Raw genomic sequence first — 23,791 nt, 5'->3', positions numbered from 1 at the left:
TGATGGCCTTTTGAGCTGCTCTCATCAAAAGCAGACAAAACAATGGTGGTGTTACTGTCTTTGTGTACTGATAAATATCCTGTGTGATGGACTGTCTTTCTCCTCCAGGCTGTTGGGGGTTGTGGGTATTAATTGATTACCGCCCCAGAAACCACAATCAGCACTTTCTGTTGAATAAGTCAGTCAATTTTTGTCCCAGCTAGTGTAATTATCTGGAATACTAAGGGACAGAAGAGAAGACAGCTAAGCTTTAAAGAATGGTTCCAGGCTTCTAATGCCTCAACACTAAATATCCTGCTGGAAACTATAGGTGGTACGACTTCTGTGCTTCAGAGACAGAAACAGGGACAGACAGACAGACAGACAGACAGACAGACAGACAGACAGACAGACAGACAGACAGACAGACAGACAGACAGACAGACAGACAGACAGACAGACAGACAGACAGACAGACAGACAGACAGACAGACAGACAGACAGACAGACAGACAGACAGACAGACAGACAGACAGACAGACAGACAGACAGACAGACAGACAGACAGACAGGGGGAAACATTCCTACAGATTCCATGTTTGGCTGGACAATAGAGTTCTATTCTAGGTTCATGCTGTATTCTATGTTCTAGGTCAGCAGGGTAGCCTAGTGGTTAGAGAGTTAGAGAGTTGGACTAGTAACCAAAAGGTTCCAAGTTCAAATCCCTGAACTGACAAGGTACACATCTGTTGTTCTGCCCCTGAACAGGCAGTTAACCCACTGTTCCTCGGCTGTCACTGAAAATAACAATTTGTTCTTTACTGACTTGCCTAGTTAAATAAAGGTAAAATAAAAATTATAGGTTCATACTATATTCTAGGTCCATGCTGTATTCTAGGTTCATACTGTATTCTAGGTTCATACTGTATTCTATGTCCATGCTGTATTCTAGGTTCATACTGTATTCTATGTCCATGCTGTATTCTAGGTTCATACTGTATTCTATGTCCATGCTGTATTCTAGGTTCATACTGTATTCTATGTCCATGCTGTATTCTAGGTTCATACTGTATTCTAGGTTCATACTGTATTCTAGGTCCATGCTGTATTCTAGGTCCATGCTGTATTCTAGGTCCATGCTGTATTCTATGTCCATGCTGTATTCTAGGTTCATACTGTATTCTAGGTTCATACTGTATTCTAGGTCCATGCTGTATTCTAGGTCCATACTGTATTCTATGTCCATGCTGTATTCTAGGTTCATACTGTATTCTAGGTCCATGCTGTATTCTAGGTTCATACTGTATTCTAGGTCCATGCTGTATTCTAGGTTCATACTGTATTCTAGGTTCATACTGTATTCTAGGTCCATGCTGTATTCTAGGTCCATGCTGTATTCTATGTCCATGCTGTATTCTAGGTTCATACTGTATTCTAGATTCATACTGTATTCTAGGTTCATACTGTATTCTATGTCCATGCTGTATTCTAGGTCCATGCTGTATTCTAGGTCCATGCTGTATTCTAGGTCCATGCTGTATTCTATGTCCATGCTGTATTCTAGGTTCATACTGTATTCTAGATTCATACTGTATTCTAGGTTCATACTGTATTCTAGATTCATACTGTATGGGCCCTCCCTAACCCAGTCAGCTGTTTGCACTGATTGTAAATCACTCTGGATAAGAGCGTCTGCTAAATGAACAACAGTAAAATCTAAATGTAAGAAACTACTGAAGCGCCATTCCAATTAGATGGGCTGTCCACATGTAGATAAACAGTTGTTTTCCTGCTAGCCGCATTACATGAATCCTTCATTTCACAGGTTAAAAGAGCCAAGTAAATGAAGAGGAGAAACTCCTCTGGCCAGGTCCATTACCGGCTTGCTGCAAAGGTGCGAAACTGAACGCATCAGCGACGAAGCCGAGCGAAAAGATGATGATTACTCCGCTCTACTAAGTCCCGATTCCCCATGCAAGCTCCAATTACACACTGCGATCTTTTAGCAAGTGAGTGATTAACTAGGAGGACTGCCTGTGCCCCGTCGTTAGTCCGTTAGAGGAGTCGTATACGAGGTGCTTTTTCCTCCCGCCCGCCATTCCTCATTGTCAACGTGATCCATGAGCTGATCGGATCGTCTCTGCTGACAAAAGACTGTCCTCTCCTCTCCTCTTCTTCATATCCCTTTCAGGGAATCGGGAGACGAATGAATCACGCCGGGTATTGAAAGCGCATAAATCTGGTTTTAAGAGGCCTGTCTTGGTTGGGTCAGATTCTAACAGACAAAAGCGTTTCTGAGGCCAAGTCTTTTTTTATTCATTGCCCCGGTGCTCGTTTGGGTCGGCCATTGTGGATCGGGATAAATAATAGTTGTATAGATCAAGGCAACGGGCTGTGCATTATCACCGGTGAGAATGGGATGGGGAGTAACAGTATGTCTCGGTGACGGTGTATTACTGAAGGATTTTTCTTTGTGTTTCTCTTCTCATTACTGCCGTGTGTCCTAGTATTAGCCTACTGGACTTGTATGTTCTGCATTGTGACACTGTACAAAAACACCCCAATCAACACCTCTTAAACTGCAGTAACACCAAGCTGAATGTTACACTACGGTCAATCAAGCATCTCAATCTTAATTATGAGAGAACTCCAAGTACGTCCGTTAACCTTTGAGAAGTCTCTTTAATGATTTAGAATCACCCCACTTCTCCTGAGACCACTTTCACCACACAGTCGTGATATATAGACAGTTTAGTGTGGAGTTGGAAACGGCGATAGATGGGCTTTGGGTGGTGCTACTTTAGATATAATGGCCAGTATTGTCCTGGTCGGAGAGACAGGATAAATCTCTAGTTTTAATGTTGTCTTTCTCCTCAGTCAGTTCTACTGCCAGCCAAGGCATCCCATAATTACCAGCCTTAATTTATGTGTTTTTACCACCTCAGACGATACTTCACCCCCTCTCCTCCCCCTCTCTTCTCATCTCCTCCCCCTCTCCTCCCTCTCTCTTCTCATCTCCTCCCCCTCTCCTCTCTTCTCCTCTCCTCCTCTCCTCCTCCTCTCCTCCCCCTCTCCTCCCCCTCCTCTCCTCCTCCTCTCCTTCCCCTCTCTCCTCTCCCTCCCCCTCTCCTCTCCTCCCCCTCTCTCCTCTCCCTCTCCTCCCCTCTTCTCCTCCTCCTCTCCTCCCCCTCCTCTCCTCCTCCTCTCCCCCTCCACTCCTCCCCCTCTCCTCTCCTCCTCCTCTCCTCCCCCTCCTCTCCTCCCCCTCTCCTCTCCTCCGATGTATGGCCCTGCACTGCTTGCTGCGGTTTCCACTATATTTCTGCAGGTATTGATTGCCATTATATGGTAAACTCGATGGGTACAATGGAACTCTATCAGCAAAATACAGGTTCATTATCTCAGGGTCAGGCTGCTCACAAAGGGCCGACCCTTCCCTCTTTACGGCCGACCCTTTAAACTGCATAGTACAAATTATTATCTGCCTCCTTATACCCTGCTAATTAAGACTTGAGTGGAATAAAGCTTAGGGTCAGGGTTAGGTTAGCAGGGTTCAGGCCAGAGTGGAATAAAGCTTAGGGTCAGGGTTAGGGTTGAACAGTGATTGCTTCTTTAAAAAGAAGTTGAATGTTTAAAGTAATGTTAATTTCATAGCTAAAGGTGTATTTAAATTCTACACGCACAGTAGTAACATAGAGGAGGCATTAAAGGGGCAGTATTTATGTAACACAGAGGAGGCATTAAAGGGGCAGTATTTATATAACATAGAGGAGGCATTAAAGGGCCAGTATTTATATAACATAGAGGAGGCATTAAAGGGGCAGTATTTATATAACATAGAGGAGGCATTAAAGGGGCAGTATTTATATAACATAGAGGAGGCATTAAAGGGGCAGTATTTATATAACATAGAGGAGGCATTAAAGGGGCAGTATTTATATAACATAGAGGAGGCATTAAAGGGGCAGTATTTATATAACACAGAGGAGGCATTAAAGGGGCAGTATTTCCATAACATAGAGGAGGCATTAAAGGGGCAGTATTTATATAGCATAGAGGGGGCATTAAAGGGGCAGTATTTATATAACATAGAGGAGGCATTAAAGGGGCAGTATTTATATAACACAGAGGAGGCATTAAAGGGGCAGTATTTATGTAACACAGAGGAGGCATTAAAGGGGCAGTATTTATATAACATAGAGGAGGCATTAAAGGGGCAGTATTTATATAGCATAGAGGGGGCATTAAAGGGGCAGTATTTATATAACATAGAGGAGGCATTAAAGGGGCAGTATTTATATAACATAGAGGAGGCATTAAAGGGGCAGTATTTATATAACACAGAGGAGGCATTAAAGGGGCAGTATTTACATAACATAGAGGGGGCATTAAAGGGGCAGTATTTATATAACACAGAGGAGGCATTAAAGGGGCAGTATTTACATAACATAGAGGAGGCATTAAAGGGGCAGTATTTATATAACATAGAGGAGGCATTAAAGGGGCAGTATTTATATAACACAGAGGAGGCATTAAAGGGGCAGTATTTATGTAACACAGAGGAGGCATTAAAGGGGCAGTATTTATATAACATAGAGGAGGCATTAAAGGGGCAGTATTTATATAACATAGAGGAGGCATTAAAGGGGCAGTATTTAAATATCATAGAGGGGGCACTAAAGGGGCAGTATTTATATAGCATAGAGGGGGCATTAAAGGGGCAGTATTTATATAACATAGAGGAGGCATTAAAGGGGCAGTATTTATATAGCATAGAGGAGGCATTAAAGGGGCAGTATTGCAGTTGAAACAATAATAAAGTTCTCACCCCTTTATTTTGGTTAACAGCTGAGGGACAGGGATGGAGATATGACATCACACTCTAATTAGTAGACAGAGATATGGAGTCAACAACTGACCATCCATGATGTCAACATTATAGTTTTTTTAAACTAGGCAAGTCCATTAAGAACATTTTTTTTTCATCAATTACATCCTAGGAACAGTGAGTTATACCTTATTCATGGGACAGAATGACAGATGTTTACCTTGTCATCTCGGGGATTCAATCTTGCAACCTTTCGGTTGACAAGTCCAACGCTCTAACCACTAGGATACCTGGCTAGGCTACCTGCCTCCCCCCAAACCAGGCTTTGAAGGTTTGCATTGCATTATAACAAGCATATAGGGTCCTGATGGGGTGGGTCAAGGGGTGCAAAGAGAGGATATATTACTGGAAACTTTCAAAGTTTAACAGTAAAATACCAGAATTGTGGTATTTTTCTAAGATTTTAAGAAATCTATTACAATTAATTTGGTGGCCCTTTAGGGTACTTTAGAGGATCACAGGTATCTGTCATAATCTCTGGTCCTCTACTTCAGATGACCACAGGCATCTGTAATAATCTCTGGCCCTCTACTTCAGATGATCCCAGGTATCTGTAATAATCTCTGGGCTCTACTTCAGGTGACCACAGGTATCTGTAATAATCTCTGGTCTCTACTTCAGATGATCACAGGTATCTGTAATAATCTCTGGTCTCTACTTCAGATGATCCCAGGTATCTGTAATAATCTCTGGTCTCTACTTCAGATGATCACAGGTATCTGTAATAATCTCTGGTCTCTACTTCAGATGACCACAGGCATCTGTAATAATCTCTGGCCCTCTACTTCAGATGATCCCAGGTATCTGTAATAATCTCTGGTCTCTACTTCAGATGATCCCAGGTATCTGTAATAATCTCTGGTCTCTACTTCAGATGATCCCAGGTATCTGTAATAATCTCTGGTCTCTACTTCAGATGATCCCAGGTATCTGTAATAATCTCTGGTCTCTACTTCAGATGATCCCAGGTATCTGTAATAATCTCTGGTCTCTAGATGATCCCAGGTATCTGTAATAATCTCTGATGATCACAGGTATCTGTAATAATCTCTACTTTAGATGATCCCAGGTCTACTTCAGATGATCCCAGGTATCTGTAATAATCTCTGGCCCTGTACTTTAGGGATCATCTGTAATAATCTCTGGTCTCTACTCTGATCACAGGTATCTGATGACTTTAGAGGATCACAGGTATCTGTAATAATCTCTGGTCTCTACTTTAGAGGATCACAGGTATCTGTAATAATCTCTGGCCTCTACTTCAGATGATCCCAGGTATCTGTAATAATCTCTGGCCCTCTACTTTAGAGGATCACAGGTATCTGTAATAATCTCTGGTCTCTACTTCAGATGATCACAGGTATCTGTAATAATCTCTGGCCCTCTACTTTAGAGGATCACAGGTATCTGTAATAATCTCTGGTCTCTACTTTAGAGGATCACAGGTATCTGTAATAATCTCTGGTCTCTACTTCAGATGATCCCAGGTATCTGTAATAATATCTGGTCTCTACTTCAGATGATCCCAGGTATCTGTAATAATCTGGTCTCTACTAGATGATCCCAGGTATCTGTAATAATCTCTGATGATGATCCCAGGTATCTGTAATAATCTCTGGTCTCTACTTCAGATGATCCCAGGTATCTGTAATAATCTCTGGCCCTCTACTTCAGATGATCCCAGGTATCTGTAATAATCTCTGGTCTCTACTTCAGATGATCCCAGGTATCTGTAATAATCTCTGGTCTCTACTTCAGATGATCCCAGGTATCTGTAATAATCTCTGGTCTCTACTTCAGATGATCCCAGGTATCTGTAATAATCTCTGGTCTCTACTTCAGATGATCCCAGGTATCTGTAATAATCTCTGGTCTCTACTTCAGATGATCCCAGGTATCTGTAATAATCTCTGGTCTCTACTTCAGATGATCCCAGGTATCTGTAATAATCTCTGGTCTCTACTTCAGATGATCCCAGGTATCTGTAATAATCTCTGGTCTCTACTTCAGATGATCCCAGGTATCTGTAATAATCTCTGGTCTCTACTTCAGATGATCCCAGGTATCTGTAATAATCTCTGGCCCTCTACTTCAGATGATCCCAGGTATCTGTAATAATCTCTGGCCCTCTACTTCAGATGATCCCAGGTATCTGTAATAATCTCTGGCCCTCTACTTCAGATGATCCCAGGTATCTGTAATAATCTCTGGCCCTCTACTTCAGATGATCCCAGGTATCTGTAATAATCTCTGGCCCTCTACTTCAGATGATCCCAGGTATCTGTAATAATATCTGGCCCTCTGTGTGTCCTAATCACATGTAAAATATTAAAAATCATCAAACAAGATGATTGTCTAATAAAACTGAATGGAACAGCTATAAAACATAATCCTAAATACAAACTGTCAATTTAGTGAATACCATTAGTGTTTAATATGAGGGTTCCAACATGACAAATCCTTTATATAAATTGTATTTACAGATTATTATTATGTTTTACTATAACCAGGTTTCCATCCAATGCATGCCAGGGAACAGGATTGTCATGACAACAAAACAAATCCCGGTAAATTTGACAAATGTAGACAAAACAAAATACGCTAGACAAGGTGGGATCTTTTGGGGACAGATTTCCATGTCAATAGTCTAAAATCCGCATTAATTAAAACAATATGTGCATTTTCCCACAAAGAGATGTGTTACAATCAAATGTGTTATATAAAATGTTGCTTGTTGCGTGATGATGTAATACACATAAACATACATTTTGCAGTTCAATTGAGATGTACCGAATAAAAATACAAGTTAAATGGGTTCCATCGCACGTTCAACTCTACTGAAGGCTTTTGCATCATCCAATGTATTGACACATGCGCTCTAGACTACAGCAGTAACTGCGCGCTGTTGGCCGGAGCGCATGATGAGATTATTACGGACAAAAAGGCAAGATTTAAAAATATAAAAAATTCAAACGCAGCCAAGCATCGATTATCATGTTACCACAATAAGACCCTCGATATTTACTTGGAAACGAGCATCAAGCTCATCACCTTTCACTTTTACCACCCTGTCGGAAGTTCATCATCATTTATTTAATCTGTAGCCTAATGGTGCTATCACGACAACTGGGAATTCGGATAAAAAAACGAGGTCTAATCATCACGTCAGTGATCTTCAGTTCGGTAAAATCGGGGGTCGAGAAAGAGGCCAGAGTTCCCGATTTGGAAATCTTGAGTTTGATTTGCCAGTCGGAGTTCGTTCTTTTCGAATTCCCAGTTGTCTGAACGCATTGAAGATAGAAGTCGGAGATTTCCAAGTTCTGAGTTCTCAGTTGTTGTGAACGCGGCATAATAAACTGTTTGCTTTCCGGATGAGTCGTAGTGGGAGGACTCCACAACATGTCATCGAGTGACTCCAAATTAACTTTGATATATTGGTTATTATATACATTTTTGCGCATACATGTGTTTCCACCAACATTTCCCGCAATGATTTTACTAAAACAAAAATATCCCACCTTGTCTAGCGTATGGGTCGTTACAGTATTTTTTGGGGGGAAGTTTATAGAAAAATGTTCTGTTCCATCAGGCCTGTCATTTTTTTATCCGACTTGTATTTTACTGGCATAGAGACTTTGAATGGAGACCTGGTTAGTAAAATTAATTATGTCAAAAATGTCGGTGGAAACGCTTTTATGCGCAAATATTGATATAATAAGCATCATATCAAAGTAAACTTGGAGTCACGACTCGGGAAAGCATGCGGTTTATTAGGCAACAGATGAAAACAAATGTTTTATCATGATCTTATTAACAAGTGAAAGTGCAAAGTGCTAATCTTGATGTGTCCTATCCAATCAAAATCGAGGGTCTTATTCCGGGTGACATGATCATCGACGCTTGGTTGCGTTTGGCAAATACAATTAATGTCGCTCTTTAGTTCATCACATAGTCATCATGTAGGCTAAACGCGCTCTGGGCCAATACCGGTGTCGGCACACTCGGTGTACAGTATAACGCAAAAACATATTTGTGACATAACCAACAGTATAGTTGAAAATGTGATGGAACCCAGTTTAACTTTTTTTAAATTTTTTATCCAGTACATGGTCATTTAAACCGCAAAATGTATTTTTATGTGCACCACGTCATCACGCACAGTTGTTTATGTGCAACAAGTCAGTTTGATGGAAACATTTCTGGCGGGGGGGGGGGGGTGCGCATATGTATTTTTATGAATATTCTCATGAAAATCTGTCGGGAATTGGATGGAAACCCAGTTTAGGTCAGTATGTATTTGTTGTCAATGTTTTTCCGTCAAACCGGTGGTAGTTGTGAAAAAAAGTTAATATTTAGAATAGTTGCAGAGTTCATTTAAAATAATCCCGTTAATGGTTAGATATTTTATTCATTATTTAGACTATTTTCTCTTGAACCATATGGTCTATCTACTAGAAACTCATGGACAATTTGGACAAGGATATTCAAAATGAATACTATATATTAATTGTTTTAAAGTTATTTGATTGCAATTGATTTTCTGTTAATTACCAAAATTACTGAAGATTCCGGTATCTTTGATAAACTACCGGTAGCTTTGCAACCCTAGGTACAACAGTTGAACTAAGATCACGAGGCATTTATAAGTTATATTCTTCAAGAATCAGCGGGTTTATATCGATAATTTAAATGTCAAAAAATATATTTAGCAAACCCTTTAATAAAACGCTGTATAAAAAGTCAAGGGGGAGTTTTTCAAAAAGTAATATGTTTTGTTAGCCAAGATGTCAGCTATTGGACCGCTTCCAGATAAATTGGCTTTATAAGCCACAGCTAGCGAGGAAACCCTCTCTATCGATGGACTGAAGTTAATAGCATTGATTTTGGATATTGTGTTTTGTCTCTACAGGGACTCCAGTGAATCGTATTCCTATCATGGCCAAGCAGGTGTTGGATCTGTACACGCTCTACAAGCTGGTCACAGAAAAAGGCGGCTTAGTGGAGGTCATCAATAAGAAAATATGGCGTGAGATCACCAAAGGCCTCAACCTCCCTACCTCCATCACCAGCGCAGCGTTCACCCTGCGAACACAGTGAGTGACACTGCTGGAGATAAATAACCTGATAAGCTGCATCGCATATCACTTGAGTCTACAGTAGTGGTACAGGGGGTCTCGGAGAGCTAAGAGTCTCTACACCAGTAGTGGTACAGGGGGTCTCGGAGAGCTAAGAGTCTCTACACCAGTAGTGGTACAGGGGGTCTCGGAGAGCTAAGAGTCTCTACACCAGTAGTGGTACAGGGGGTCTCGGAGAGCTAAGAGTCTCTACACCAGTAGTGGTACAGGGGGTCTCGGAGAGCTAAGAGTCTCTACACCAGTAGTGGTACAGGGGGTCTCGGAGAGCTAAGAGTCTCTACACCAGTAGTGGTACAGGGGTCTCGGAGAGCTAAGAGTCTCTACACCAGTAGTGGTACAGGGGGTAGTGGTACAGGGGGTCTCGGAGAGCTAAGAGTCTCTACACCAGTAGTGGTACAGGGGGTCTCGGAGAGCTAAGAGTCTCTACACCAGTAGTGGTACAGGGGGTCTCGGAGGGGTCTCGGAGCTAAGAGTCTCTACACCAGTAGTGGTACAGGGGTCTCGGAGAGCTAAGAGTCTCTACACCAGTAGTGGTACAGGGGGTCTCGGAGAGCTAAGAGTCTCTACACCAGTAGTGGTACAGGGGGTCTCGGAGAGCTAAGAGTCTCTACACCAGTAGTGGTACAGGGGTCTCGGAGAGCTAAGAGTCTCTACACCAGTAGTGGTACAGGGGTCTCGGAGAGCTAAGAGTCTCTACACCAGTAGTGGTACAGGGGGTCTCGGAGAGCTAAGAGTCTCTACACCAGTAGTGGTACAGGGGGTCTCGGAGAGCTAAGAGTCTCTACACCAGTAGTGGTACAGGGGGTCTCGGAGAGCTAAGAGTCTCTACACCAGTAGTGGTACAGGGGGTCTCGGAGAGCTAAGAGTCTCTACACCAGTAGTGGTACAGGGGGTCTCGGAGAGCTAAGAGTCTCTACACCAGTAGTGGTACAGGGGGTCTCGGAGAGCTAAGAGTCTCTACACCAGTAGTGGTACAGGGACCACAAGTGTTTTATGAGATATATGATGTTATATATGATGTTATATATGATGTTATATATGATTACATATATGATTAGATATGTGTCTGTATTAATACTACAGTTGATTCAGAATAAATAATAAAATAATAATATGCCATTTAGCAGACGCTTTTATCCAAAGCGACTTACAGTCATGTGTGCATACATTCTATGTATGGGTGGTCCCGGGAATCGAACCCACTACCCTGGCGTTACAAGCGCCATGCTCTACCAACTGAGCTACAGAAGGACCATCTAGTCATGTAAGGTTTGGACGTATATTCTATCTGACACCCAGCCTGTTGTTATTCTTAGAAACGCTTATCCAATCCCCACTGCCGTACAGGACTGTTATTATGTTTTAGCAGACACTTGATAGGCACAATAACATTCATTAGTCTGCTACGATGTTGACTACATTACTACCATTACGGCCATCCTAGCCTGGATAATGCATGATAATGATAGAGTTGGAGAAGACGGGGAATTAACTGTACAGTCCTGACCACAATGAAGTGCAGAACAGAAGAAAGCCTGTTGATATTACACTGCATTCGGAAAGTACTCAGACCCCTTGACCTTTTCCACATTTTGTTACATTACAGCCTTACTCTAAAATTGATTACATACATTTTCCCCCCCTCATCAATCTATACCCCATAATGACATCACAATACCCCATAATTAAATCACAATACCCCATAATTAAATCACAATACCCCATAATGACATCACAATACCCCATAATGACATCACAATACCCCATAATGACAAAGTGAAAACAGGTTTTTTGATTTTTTTGTGTGCAAATGTATTAAAAATAAAAAACAGAAATACCTTATTTACATAATTATTCAGACCCTTTAATATAAGACTCGAAATTGAGCTCAGGTGCATCCTGTTTCCATTGATCCTTGAGATGTTTCTACAATTTACCTATTTTACCCGTGGTAAATTTAATTGACTGGACATGATTTGTAAAGGCACACACCTGTCTACAGGCTTCCACAGTTGACAGTGCATGTCAGAGCAAAAAGCAGGCCATGAGGTCAAAGGAACATAGAATTCCGAGACAGGATTGTATCCAGGTGCAGACCAAAATAACGTCTGCATCATTGAAGGTCTCCAAGAACACAGTGGTCTCCATTACTTTTAAATGGAAGACATTTGGAACCACCCATACTTTTTCCTATTGCTTGCCACTTGGCCAAACTGAGCAATCGGTGGAGAAGGGACTTGGTCAGGGAGGTGACCGAGAACTAGATGGTCACCCTGACAGAGCTCCAGGGTTCCTCTATGGAGATGGGAGAATCTTCCAGAAGGACAACCACATCTGCAGCACTCCACCAATCAGGCCTTTATGGTAGAGTGTCCAGACGGAAGCTACTCTTTAGCAAAAAGTACAGAACAGCACACTTGGAGTTTGCCAAAAGGCACCTAAAGGACTCTTAGACCATGAGAAACAATTATCTGGTCAATAAACCAAGCTTGAATGCCAAGCATCACGTCTGGAGGAAACTTGGCACTGTCCTTGCGGTGAAGCATGGTGGTGGCAGAATCGTGCTGTGGGGATGTTTTTCAGGTAGCAGGGACTGGGATACTTGTCAGGATCGAGGGAAAGATGAACAGAGAAAAGTACAGAGAGATCCTTGATGAAAACCTGCTCCAGAGCCCTCAGGACCTCAGACTGGGATGAAGGTTCACCTTCCAACAGGACAATGACCCTGAGCACACAGCCAACACAACGCAGGAGTGGCTTCGGGACAAGTCTCTTAATGAACTTGAGTGGCACAGCCATAGTCCGGACTTGAACCCAATCGAACATCTCTGGAGAGACCCTAAAATAGCTGTGCAGCGATTCTCTCCATCCAACCTGACAGAGCTTAAGAGGAGAGAAGAATGGGAAAAACTCCACAGGTTTGCCAAGCTTGTAGCTTCATACCCGAGGCTATAATTGCTGCAAAAGGTGCTTCAACAAAACTAAATCAAATCAAATCAAATGTATTTATATAGCCCTTCGTACATCGGCTGATATCTGAAAGTGCTGAAAAACCCAGCCTAAAACCTCAAACAGCAAGCAATTCAGGTGTTGAAGCACGTTGGCTAGGAAAAACTCCCTATAAAGGCCAAACTCTAGGAAGAAACCTAGAGAGGAACCAGTCTATGAGGGGTGACCAGTCCTCTTCTGGCTGTGCCGGGTGGAGATTATAACAGAACATGGGTAAGATGTTCAAATGTTCATAAATGACCAGCATGGTCAAATAATAGGTCTGGGACAGGTAGCACGTCCGGTGAACAGGTCAGGATTCCATAGCCGCAGGCAGAACAGTTGAAACTGGAGCAGCAGCACGGCCAGGTGGACTGGGGACAGCAAGGAGTCATCAAGCCAGGTATTCCTGAGGCATGGTCCTAAGGCTCAGGTCCTCCGAGAGAAAGAAAAAGAGAATTAGAGAGAGCATACTTAAATTCACACAGGACACCGGATACGACAGGAGAACTACTCCAGATATAACAAACTGACCCTAGCCCCCGACACATAAATTACTGCAGCATAAATACTGGAGGCTGAGACAGGAGGGGTCAGGAGACACTGTGGGCCCATCCGATGATACCCCCGGACAGGGCCAAACATGAAGGATATAACCCCACCCACCTGCCCCCACACCACTAGAGGGATATCTTCAACCACCAACTTACCATCCTGAGACAAGGCCGAGTATAGCCCACAAAGATCTCCACCACGCCACAACCCAAGGTGGGGCGCCAACCCAGACAGGAAGACCACAACTACTGAGTAAAGGGTCTGAACTTAATGTGATATTTCAGTGTTTATATTTTGTTATTATGGGGTATGGCGTGTAAATTGATGAGGGGGGAAAAACAATTTAATCAATTTAGAATGAGGCTGTGATGTAACAAAATATGGAAAAAGTCTGAATATATGCTGAATGCCCTGAATGCCTCTGCTGATCCTACAGCTATTGTATGCAGTAATCATGTGCCTACGAACCAGATTTATACTGTTAGCACTGAGGCGGTGTGCCCTAGTAGGAAGTCCACTGTGTGCAGCTCACCCTGCACTAACATAAATAACATGAGCATGTCTACTTCTGCTATCATTCCCAGTAAAGCAATTAAAACAATCAAGCATCCCAGAAAAGTGCTAAAAATAGCCCACGTTAGCATATGTAGCTTAAGAAACAAGGTTCATGAACTCAGTCATTTGCAAGTAACAGATGACACTCATATTCTGACTATCTCTAAACCTCACTTAGATACATTTGATGATACAGTGGTCGAAATACAAGGTTATAACATCTACGGAAAAGACAGAAATGCCAAAGGTAGAGGTGTTTATATTCAGAACCACATTACTGTAAAGTATCTGGATAACGGATGAAATGCTTGATAATGAATGTGATATCAACAGAGGTACATTTTCTAAATATTGACTGGCTTTCATCAGGCTGCCAACTCAAGAGAAAGCTTCAAACTGTAACCAGAGCCTGCAACCTGGTTCAGGTTATCAGTCAACCTACCAGGGTAGTTACAAACAACACAGGAATAAAAATCATCAACATGTATTGATCACATATTTACTAGTTTCTACCTTCTTAACAGCACTATCAACAAGGCAGGTCCTACAGGCCCTAGTTTCTACCTTCTTAACAACACTATCCACAAGGCAGGTCCTACAGGCCCTAGTTTCTACCTTCTTAACAACACTATCCACAAGGCAGGTCCTACAGGCCCTAGTTTCTACCTTCTTAACAACACTATCAACAAGGCAGGTCCTACAGGCCCTAGTTTCTACCTTCTCAACAACACTATCAACAAGGCAGGTCCTACAGGCCCTAGTTTCTACCTTCTCAACAACACTATCAACAAGGCAGGTCCTACAGGCCCTAGTTTCTACCTTCTTAACAACACTATCAAAGAGGCAGGTCCTACAGGCCCTAGTTTCTACCTTCTTAACAACACTATCAACAAGGCAGGTCCTACAGGCCCTAGTTTCTACCTTCTTAACAACACTATCAACAAGGCAGGTCCTACAGGCCCTAGTTTCTACCTTCTTAACAACACTATCAACAAGGCAGGTCCTACAGGCCTTAGTTTCTACCTTCTTAACAACACTATCAAAGAGGCAGGTCCTACAGGCCCTAGTTTCTACCTTCTTAACAACACTATCAACAAGGCAGGTCCTACAGGCCCTAGTTTCTACCTTCTTAACAACACTATCAACAAGACAGGTCCTACAGGCCCTAGTTTCTACCTTCTTAACAACACTATTAACAAGGCAGGTCCTACAGGCCCTAGTTTCTACCTTCTTAACAACACTATCAACAAGGCAGGTCCTACAGGCCCTAGTTTCTACCTTCTTAACAACACTATCAACAAGGCAGGTCCTACAGGCCCTAGTTTCTACCTTCTTAACAACACTATCAAAGAGGCAGGTCCTACAGGCCCTAGTTTCTACCTTCTTAACAACACTATCAACAAGGCAGGTCCTACAGGCCCTAGTTTCTACCTTCTTAACAACACTATCAACAAGGCAGGTCCTACAGGCCCTAGTTTCTACCTTCTTAACAACACTATCAACAAGGTAGATCCTACAGGCCCTAGTTTCTACCTTCTTAACAACACTATCAACAAGACAGGTCCTACAGGCCCTAGTTTCTACCTTCTTAACAACACTATCAACAAGGCCCTAGTTTTGTCACACCTGGACTACTGTTCAGTCATGTGGTCAGGTGCCACAAAGAGGGACTTAAGAAAATTGCAATTGGCTCAGAACAGGGCAGCACGGCTGGCCCTTGGATGTATACAGAGAGCTAATATTACTATATAGATACTATATATAGCCATGACTACATGGAACTCTATTCCACATCAGGTAACTGATGCAGCAGTAGAATCTGATTTAATAAACAGGTAAAAATACACCTTATGGAACAGCGAGGGACCGTGAAGACACACAATATCATACACGCTATACACACACGTACACATTCATTTTGTGTTGAGCACACACTTAATGTGTTGTGAAATCTGTTGTGAATATATTGTAATGGTTTTGTTTTAAATGGTATAAACTGTCTTAATTTTGCTGGATCAGCTGTCAGTTGCTCTATAAAATATCCCCAGCAGTTCATACTGAAACTGGCACTTTGGCTCACGTTTTTAACGATACACTTCAGATATTTCCAAATTCTCAGTGCAAGCAAACAAAGATAAGACAGGTCAATTACCAATCCTGAAGATAGGGTTTGAACATAGAAGAGCGCTGACCTTAACCAGGCAAAATTGTAAACGGGATTTGACAATTGAGCTGGCTTAAACACCAGCTAAAAATACCTGAACCGCGAATGTTTTATAGGTTGGCTGTGGTAATAAATTACATAATGTAACCTTGTTGAGATGATGACACAAGCATTATGGTGTAAAACTTCTCCTTCAATAAAACATTGTGAAATGTCCTGTTCCCGATCCCTTCCTGCAGGTATATGAAGTACCTCTACCCTTACGAATGTGAAAAGAGGGGCCTGAGCTCCCCCGGAGAGCTCCAGGCAGCTATCGACAGCAACCGCCGTGAGGGACGTCGTCAGAGCTACGGGTCGGCCATCTTTAACTACTCTCCAATGGGGACATCCTCCATCGTCTCCTCCTCCAAGATGAACATGCCTCACCTGGCCATGTCCACCCTCAATGGAGCACATGTGACCCAGGGACACAACATCAAGAAAGGTGAGACACAGAGCACTGTTTCATGTCATGTGACCAGGAAGAAGATGCCGTGCTGCAGTTGTGGCTACCATAGGGATGGTGTTGTGTATAATTAATTCCTGCATCAGACTGGCACCCAGACTACCACAGGGATGGTGTTGTGTATAATTAATTCCTGCATCAGACTGGCACCCAGACTACCACAGGGATGGTGTTGTGTATAATTCCTTCCTGCATCAGACTGGCACCCAGACTACCACAGGGACGGTGTTGTGCATCAGACTGGCACCCAGACTACCACAGGGACGGTGTTGTGCATCAGACTGGCACCCAGACTACCACAGGGATGGTGTTGTGTATAATTCCTTCCTGCATCAGACTGGCACCCAGACTACCACAGGGACGGTGTTGTGCATCAGACTGGCACCCAGACTACCACAGGGACGGTGTTGTGCATCAGACTGGCACCCAGACTACCACAGGGATGGTGTTGTGTATAATTCCTTCCTGCATCAGACTGGCACCCAGACTACCACAGGGACGGTGTTGTGCATCAGACTGGCACCCAGACTACCACAGGGACGGTGTTGTGCATCAGACTGGCACCCAGACTACCACAGGGACGGTGTTGTTTGTTGCTCACTGATTTGAAAGACACGTGTGTCCATGACCTGACTGTTGAAATGAATGACACAGGATGGAGTGAAGACACAATGCTCAGGAAATTTGATTTCCTAAAAACCTCCTCTCATAATTTGACTTGTCATGCTGTAATTTCCCACAAAGTTTGAATATCAAACCGGACATTACCACTGCATGAGAAAACACCTGTACTGACGACCACAGGAACTTCCTGAGCCTACTTCCTGAGCCTACAGTAGCCTACAGAATGCCCAACTTGTACTGACGACCATAGGAACTTCCTGAGCCTACAGTAGCCTACAGAATGCCCAACTTGTACTGGCGACCACAGGAACTTCCTGAGCCTACAGTAGCCTACAGAATGCCCAACTTGTACTGGCGACCATAGGAACTTCCTGAGCCTACTTCCTGAGCCTACAGTAGCCTACAGAATGCCCAACTTGTACTGACGACCATAGGAACTTCCTGAGCCTACAGTAGCCTACAGAATGCCCAACTTGTACTGGCGACCACAGGAACTTCCTGAGCCTACAGTAGCCTACAGAATGCCCAACTTGTACTGGCGACCATAGGAACTTCCTGAGCCTACTTCCTGAGCCTACAGTAGCCTACAGAATGCCCAACTTGTACTGGCGACCACAGGAACTTCCTGAGCCTACAGCAGCCTACAGAATGCCCAACTTTTTTTCTCTGGGATTTGGTTCAAAGCAAAAGACGTATTTCCCAAGATCTGAAAGATAGAAAATGGACAATAAACTATAAAGTATTCTTCTTTAAAACGTTCTCTTGGAAAAAAGTGATTTTTTATCTCAATGAGACTAACCTGGTTTTAAAAAATCTCTGTTTTATCCCAGAGGATGGTCTGATGGCGGGTTGTCTGTCGGGTCGTGTGGGGGGGATACCCATGTCTCTGGGAGGTCACCCCCAAGCCCCGGCAGCTCAGGAGGCTGCAGGGCTACAGGCTGCAGCGTTGGAGCAGCTGAGGCAGAAGCTGGAGAGCGGGGAGCCGCCGGAGAAGATGGGGATGGCCGAGGAGCAACAGAGACTCATGCAGCACGCGGTGCAGCAGAACCTCCTCGCCATGGCAACACAGCTTCCCATGAACATCAAGATCAACAACCGAGCGGAGCGGATGAGAGGTGAGATAAACCAACGCTAAAGTTACTAATGATGCTATTCTGACTACCAGCGGCTTCTGGAATGATACCCAGTTCTCTACACAGTGCACTAGCTGGGTGCCATTTCGGACACAGATACTAAAATGTGTTTATCTGTTATTATGTCCTGAGGTGAGACAAATCAATACAGTTACCCTATTAGTTTGGATTTATGCGTATGTGATATTATGAATAGAGGATGTGTCTGAAACCCTATTAAATTCTGGATGACTGACGCGGGGCGGGGCGTTGTGCTGAAGCCAACATCTGGGTGCTCCTCCTCCGTTGTAAAAAACATTATGGAAGTTGTAGAAATGTATTTTTTAAAATGTTACCTTCGTTTTCTCCACGTTTATTATATTACAGACACTTTGATGCATGCTTTTAAACTATATTATGTCATCTAAACATAAAAATATATATATATATTTTAAAGATATTTAAATTTTATCAAATTGAGAGAATTCTTTTTACATTTTCTTCGGGAAACCTTTTAATTGAAATACTGTAAAATGTCGTTCAATCCTATGGAGGACTGCTCCCACTGGAGAGTACCAATATGGCCGACTGGTGGCTTCTAAACCTTCTCATTGGCCAATACATAGCATCAGAGTTTAGATACCTCATTGGTCAGAAATGGCACCATACTTCCTATATAGTGCACTTCTTTGACAAATCAACACGATAAGTGTTACACACACACATATGTATCTGGTATTATGAATACAGTTTAAAATGGCAACCACTTCTCTATATAATGCGGTACTTTTGCCCAGAGCCTGTCTCCAGCTATAGGGAACAGGGCAGGGCTCTCAATTACAATCAGCTGACCTGCCTCTAGCTATAGGGAACAGGGCTCTCAATTACAATCAGCTGACCTGCCTCTAGCTATAGGGAACAGGGCTCTCAATTACAATCAGCTGACCTGTCTCCAGCTATAGGGAACAGGGCAGGGCTCTCAATTACAATCAGCTGACCTGTCTCCAGCTATAGGGAACAGGGCAGGGCTCTCAATTACAATCAGCTGACCTGCCTCTAGCTATAGGGAACAGGGCTCTCAATTACAATCAGCTGACCTGTCTCTAGCTATAGGGAACAGGGCATGGCTCTCAATTACAATCAGCTGACCTGTCTCCAGCTATAGGGAACAGGGCAGGGCTCTCAATTACAATCAGCTGACCTGCCTCTAGCTATAGGGAACAGGGCTCCCAATTACAATCAGCTGACCTGCCTCTAGCTATAGGGAACAGGGCAGGGCTCTCAATTACAATCAGCTCACCTGCCTCTAGCTATAGGGAACAGGGCTCTCAATTACAATCAGCTGACCTGTCTCTAGCTATAGGGAACAGGGCTCTCAATTACAATCAGCTGACGTGCCTCTAGCTATAGGGAACAGGGCTCTCAATTACAATCAGCTGACCTGTCTCCAGCTATAGGGAACAGGGCAGGGCTCTCAATTACAATCAGCTGACCTGTCTCCAGCTATAGGGAACAGGGCAGGGCTCTCAATTACAATCAGCTGACCTGCCTCTAGCTATAGGGAACAGGGCTCTCAATTACAATCAGCTGACCTGTCTCTAGCTATAGGGAACAGGGCAGGGCTCTCAATTACAATCAGCTGACCTGTCTCCAGCTATAGGGAACAGGGCAGGGCTCTCAATTACAATCAGCTGACCTGCCTCTAGCTATAGGGAACAGGGCTCCCAATTACAATCAGCTGACCTGCCTCTAGCTATAGGGAACAGGGCAGGGCTCTCAATTACAATCAGCTGACCTGCCTCTAGCTATAGGGAACAGGGCTCTCAATTACAATCAGCTGACCTGCCTCTAGCTATAGGGAATAGGGCAGGGCTCTCAATTACAATCAGCTGACCTGCCTCTAGCTATAGGGAACAGGGCTCTCAATTACAATCAGCTGACCTGCCTCTAGCTATAGGGAACAGGGCAGGGCTCTCAATTACAATCAGCTGACCTGTCTCTAGCTATAGGGAATAGGGCTCTCAATTACAATCAGCTGACCTGTCTCTAGCTATAGGGAACAGGGCAGGGCTCTCAATTACAATCAGCTGACCTGCCTCCAGCTATAGGGAACAGGGCAGGGCTCTCAATTACAATCAGCTGACCTGCCTCTAGCTATAGGGAACAGGGCAGGGATCTCAATTACAATCAGCTGACCTGTCTCTAGCTATAGGGAACGGGGCTCTCAATTACAATCAGCTGACCTGCCTCTAGCTATAGGGAACAGGGCAGGGCTCTCAATTACAATCAGCTGACCTGCCTCTAGCTATAGGGAACAGGGCAGGGCTCTCAATTACAATCAGCCGACCTGTCTCTAGCTATAGGGAACAGGGCTCTCAATTACAATCAGCTGACCTGTCTCTAGCTATAGGGAACAGGGCTCTCAATTACAATCAGCTGACCTATCTCAAGCTATAGGGAACAGGGCTCTCAATTACAATCAGATGACCTGTCTCTAGCTATAGGGATCAGGGCTCTCAATTACAATCAGCTGACCTGTCTCTAGCTATAGGGAACAGGGCAGGGCTCTCAATTACAATCAGCTGACCTGCCTCTAGCTATAGGGAACAGGGCTCTCAATTACAATCAGCTGACCTGTCTCCAGCTATAGGGAACAGGGCAGGGCTCTCAATTACAATCAGCTGACCTGCCTCTAGCTATAGGGAACAGGGCAGGGCTCTCAATTACAATCAGCTGACCTGTCTCTAGCTATAGGGAACAGGGCAGGGCTCTCAATTACAATAAGCTGATCTGTCTCTAGCTATAGGGAACAGGGCTCTCAATTACAATCAGCTGACCTGTCTCTAGCTATAGGGAACGGGGCTCTCAATTACAATCAGCTGACCTGCCTCTAGCTATAGGGAACAGGGCAGGGCTCTCAATTACAATCAGCTGACCTGCCTCTAGCTATAGGGAACAGGGCAGGGCTCTCAATTACAATCAGCTGACCTGCCTCTAGCTATAGGGAACAGGGCTCTCAATTACAATCAGCTGACCTGCCTCTAGCTATAGGGAACAGGGCTCTCAATTACAATCAGCTGACCTGTCTCTAGCTATAGGGAACAGGGCAGGGCTCTCAATTACAATCAGCCGACCTGTCTCTAGCTATAGGGAACAGGGCTCTCAATTACAATCAGCTGACCTGTCTCTAGCTATAGGGAACAGGGCTCTCAATTACAATCAGCTGACCTATCTCAACCAGCTATAGGGAACAGGGCTCTCAATTACAATCAGATGACCTGTCTCTAGCTATAGGGATCAGGGCTCTCAATTACAATCAGCTGACCTGTCTCTAGCTATAGGGAACAGGGCAGGGCTCTCAATTACAATCAGCTGACCTGCCTCTAGCTATAGGGAACAGGGCTCTCAATTACAATCAGCTGACCTGTCTCCAGCTATAGGGAACAGGGCAGGGCTCTCAATTACAATCAGCTGACCTGCCTCTAGCTATAGGGAACAGGGCAGGGCTCTCAATTACAATCAGCTGACCTGTCTCTAGCTATAGGGAACAGGGCAGGGCTCTCAATTACAATAAGCTGATCTGTCTCTAGCTATAGGGAACAGGGCTCTCAATTACAATCAGCTGACCTGTCTCTAGCTATAGGGAACAGGGCAGGGCTCTCAATTACAATCAGCTGACCTGCCTCTAGCTATAGGGAACAGGGCAGGGCTCTCAATTACAATCAGCTGACCTGTCTCTAGCTATAGGGAACAGGGCAGGGCTCTCAATTACAATAAGCTGATCTGTCTCTAGCTATAGGGAACAGGGCTCTCAATTACAATCAGCTGACCTGTCTCTAGCTATAGGGAACGGGCTCTCAATTACAATCAGCTGACCTGCCTCTAGCTATAGGGAACAGGGCAGGGCTCTCAATTACAATCAGCTGACCTGCCTCTAGCTATAGGGAACAGGGCAGGGCTCTCAATTACAATCAGCTGACCTGCCTCTAGCTATAGGGAACAGGGCTCTCAATTACAATCAGCTGACCTGCCTCTAGCTATAGGGAACAGGGCTCTCAATTACAATCAGCTGACCTGTCTCTAGCTATAGGGAACAGGGCAGGGCTCTCAATTACAATCAGCTGACCTGCCTCTAGCTATAGGGAACAGGGCTCTCAATTACAATCAGCTGACCTGCCTCTAGCTATAGGGAACAGGGCTCTCAATTACAATCAGCTGACCTGCCTCTAGCTATAGGGAACAGGGCAGGGCTCTCAATTACAATCAGCTGACCTGTCTCTAGCTGTAGGGAACAGGGCAGGGCTCTCAATTACAATCAGCTGACCTGTCTCCAGCTATAGGGAACAGGGCAGGGCTCTCAATTACAATCAGCTGACCTGCCTCCAGCTATAGGGAACAGGGCAGGGCTCTCAATTACAATCAGCTGACCTGCCTCTAGCTATAGGGAACAGGGCTCTCAATTACAATCAGCTGACCTGCCTCTAGCTATAGGGAACAGGGCTCTCAATTACAATCAGCTGACCTGCCTCTAGCTATAGGGAACAGGGCAGGGCTCTCAATTACAATCAGCTGACCTGTCTCTAGCTGTAGGGAACAGGGCAGGGCTCTCAATTACAATCAGCTGACCTGTCTCTAGCTGTAGGGAACAGGGCAGGGCTCTCAATTACAATCAGCTGACCTGCCTCTAGCTATAGGGAACAGGGCAGGGCTCTCAATTACAATCAGCTGACCTGTCTCTAGCTATAGGGAACAGGGCAGGGCTCTCAATTACAATCAGCTGACCTGTCTCTAGCTATAGGGAACAGGGCTCTCAATTACAATCAGCTGGGAGATGATTGTTCCTTGAGCGAATGGTCAGGGGGTCGGAAAAGAGTTATAAAATAATAATAATAACACTGCAGGAACCCCAAACAGATACCGTTCCTTCAGAACGTATTCACACACCATTACGTTTTTTTCCCACATTTTACACCCTGAATTTTTTTACTAAATTATTAAATTGTGATTAAATTGTGTCACTGGCCTAAACACAATACCCCAAAATGTCAAAGTGGAAAAGGTTTTTAGAGATGTTTAGAACTGAATAAAAATGAAAAGCTTAAAGGTCTTGAGTCAATATGTATTTAACCCCATTGTTTTGGCAAGCAGGAACAATGTGCTTATAAAGTCAGATAATACTGCAAGTTGCATGGATTCACTCTGTCTGCAATAATAGTGTTTTTACATTACTTTTAAATGACTTCGTCATCTCTGTACCCCACACATACAATTATCTGTAAGGTCCCT

The 23,791-nt window shown here is 43.9% G+C and overlaps 1 protein-coding gene across 2 annotated transcripts in view; it reads left to right on the top strand.

Annotated features, from left to right (window-relative positions):
* The window catches only part of LOC124036678 (AT-rich interactive domain-containing protein 3A-like), a 298,644-nt gene that overhangs the window by 254,228 nt on the left and 20,625 nt on the right, over positions 1 to 23,791 (top strand). For both annotated transcript variants that reach the window (XM_046351527.1, XM_046351526.1), the window contains 3 exons: positions 9,777 to 9,960; positions 16,504 to 16,748; positions 18,224 to 18,508. In XM_046351527.1, coding sequence (XP_046207483.1) covers positions 9,777 to 9,960; positions 16,504 to 16,748; positions 18,224 to 18,508 — 714 coding nt within the window. The remainder of the gene's footprint in view (positions 1 to 9,776; positions 9,961 to 16,503; positions 16,749 to 18,223; positions 18,509 to 23,791) is intronic.

This window comes from Oncorhynchus gorbuscha, linkage group LG05 (genome assembly GCF_021184085.1).
Source record: "Oncorhynchus gorbuscha isolate QuinsamMale2020 ecotype Even-year linkage group LG05, OgorEven_v1.0, whole genome shotgun sequence".
Classification (NCBI taxonomy): domain Eukaryota; kingdom Metazoa; phylum Chordata; class Actinopteri; order Salmoniformes; family Salmonidae; genus Oncorhynchus; species Oncorhynchus gorbuscha.
This window is presented reverse-complemented; position numbering and strand designations above follow the sequence as displayed.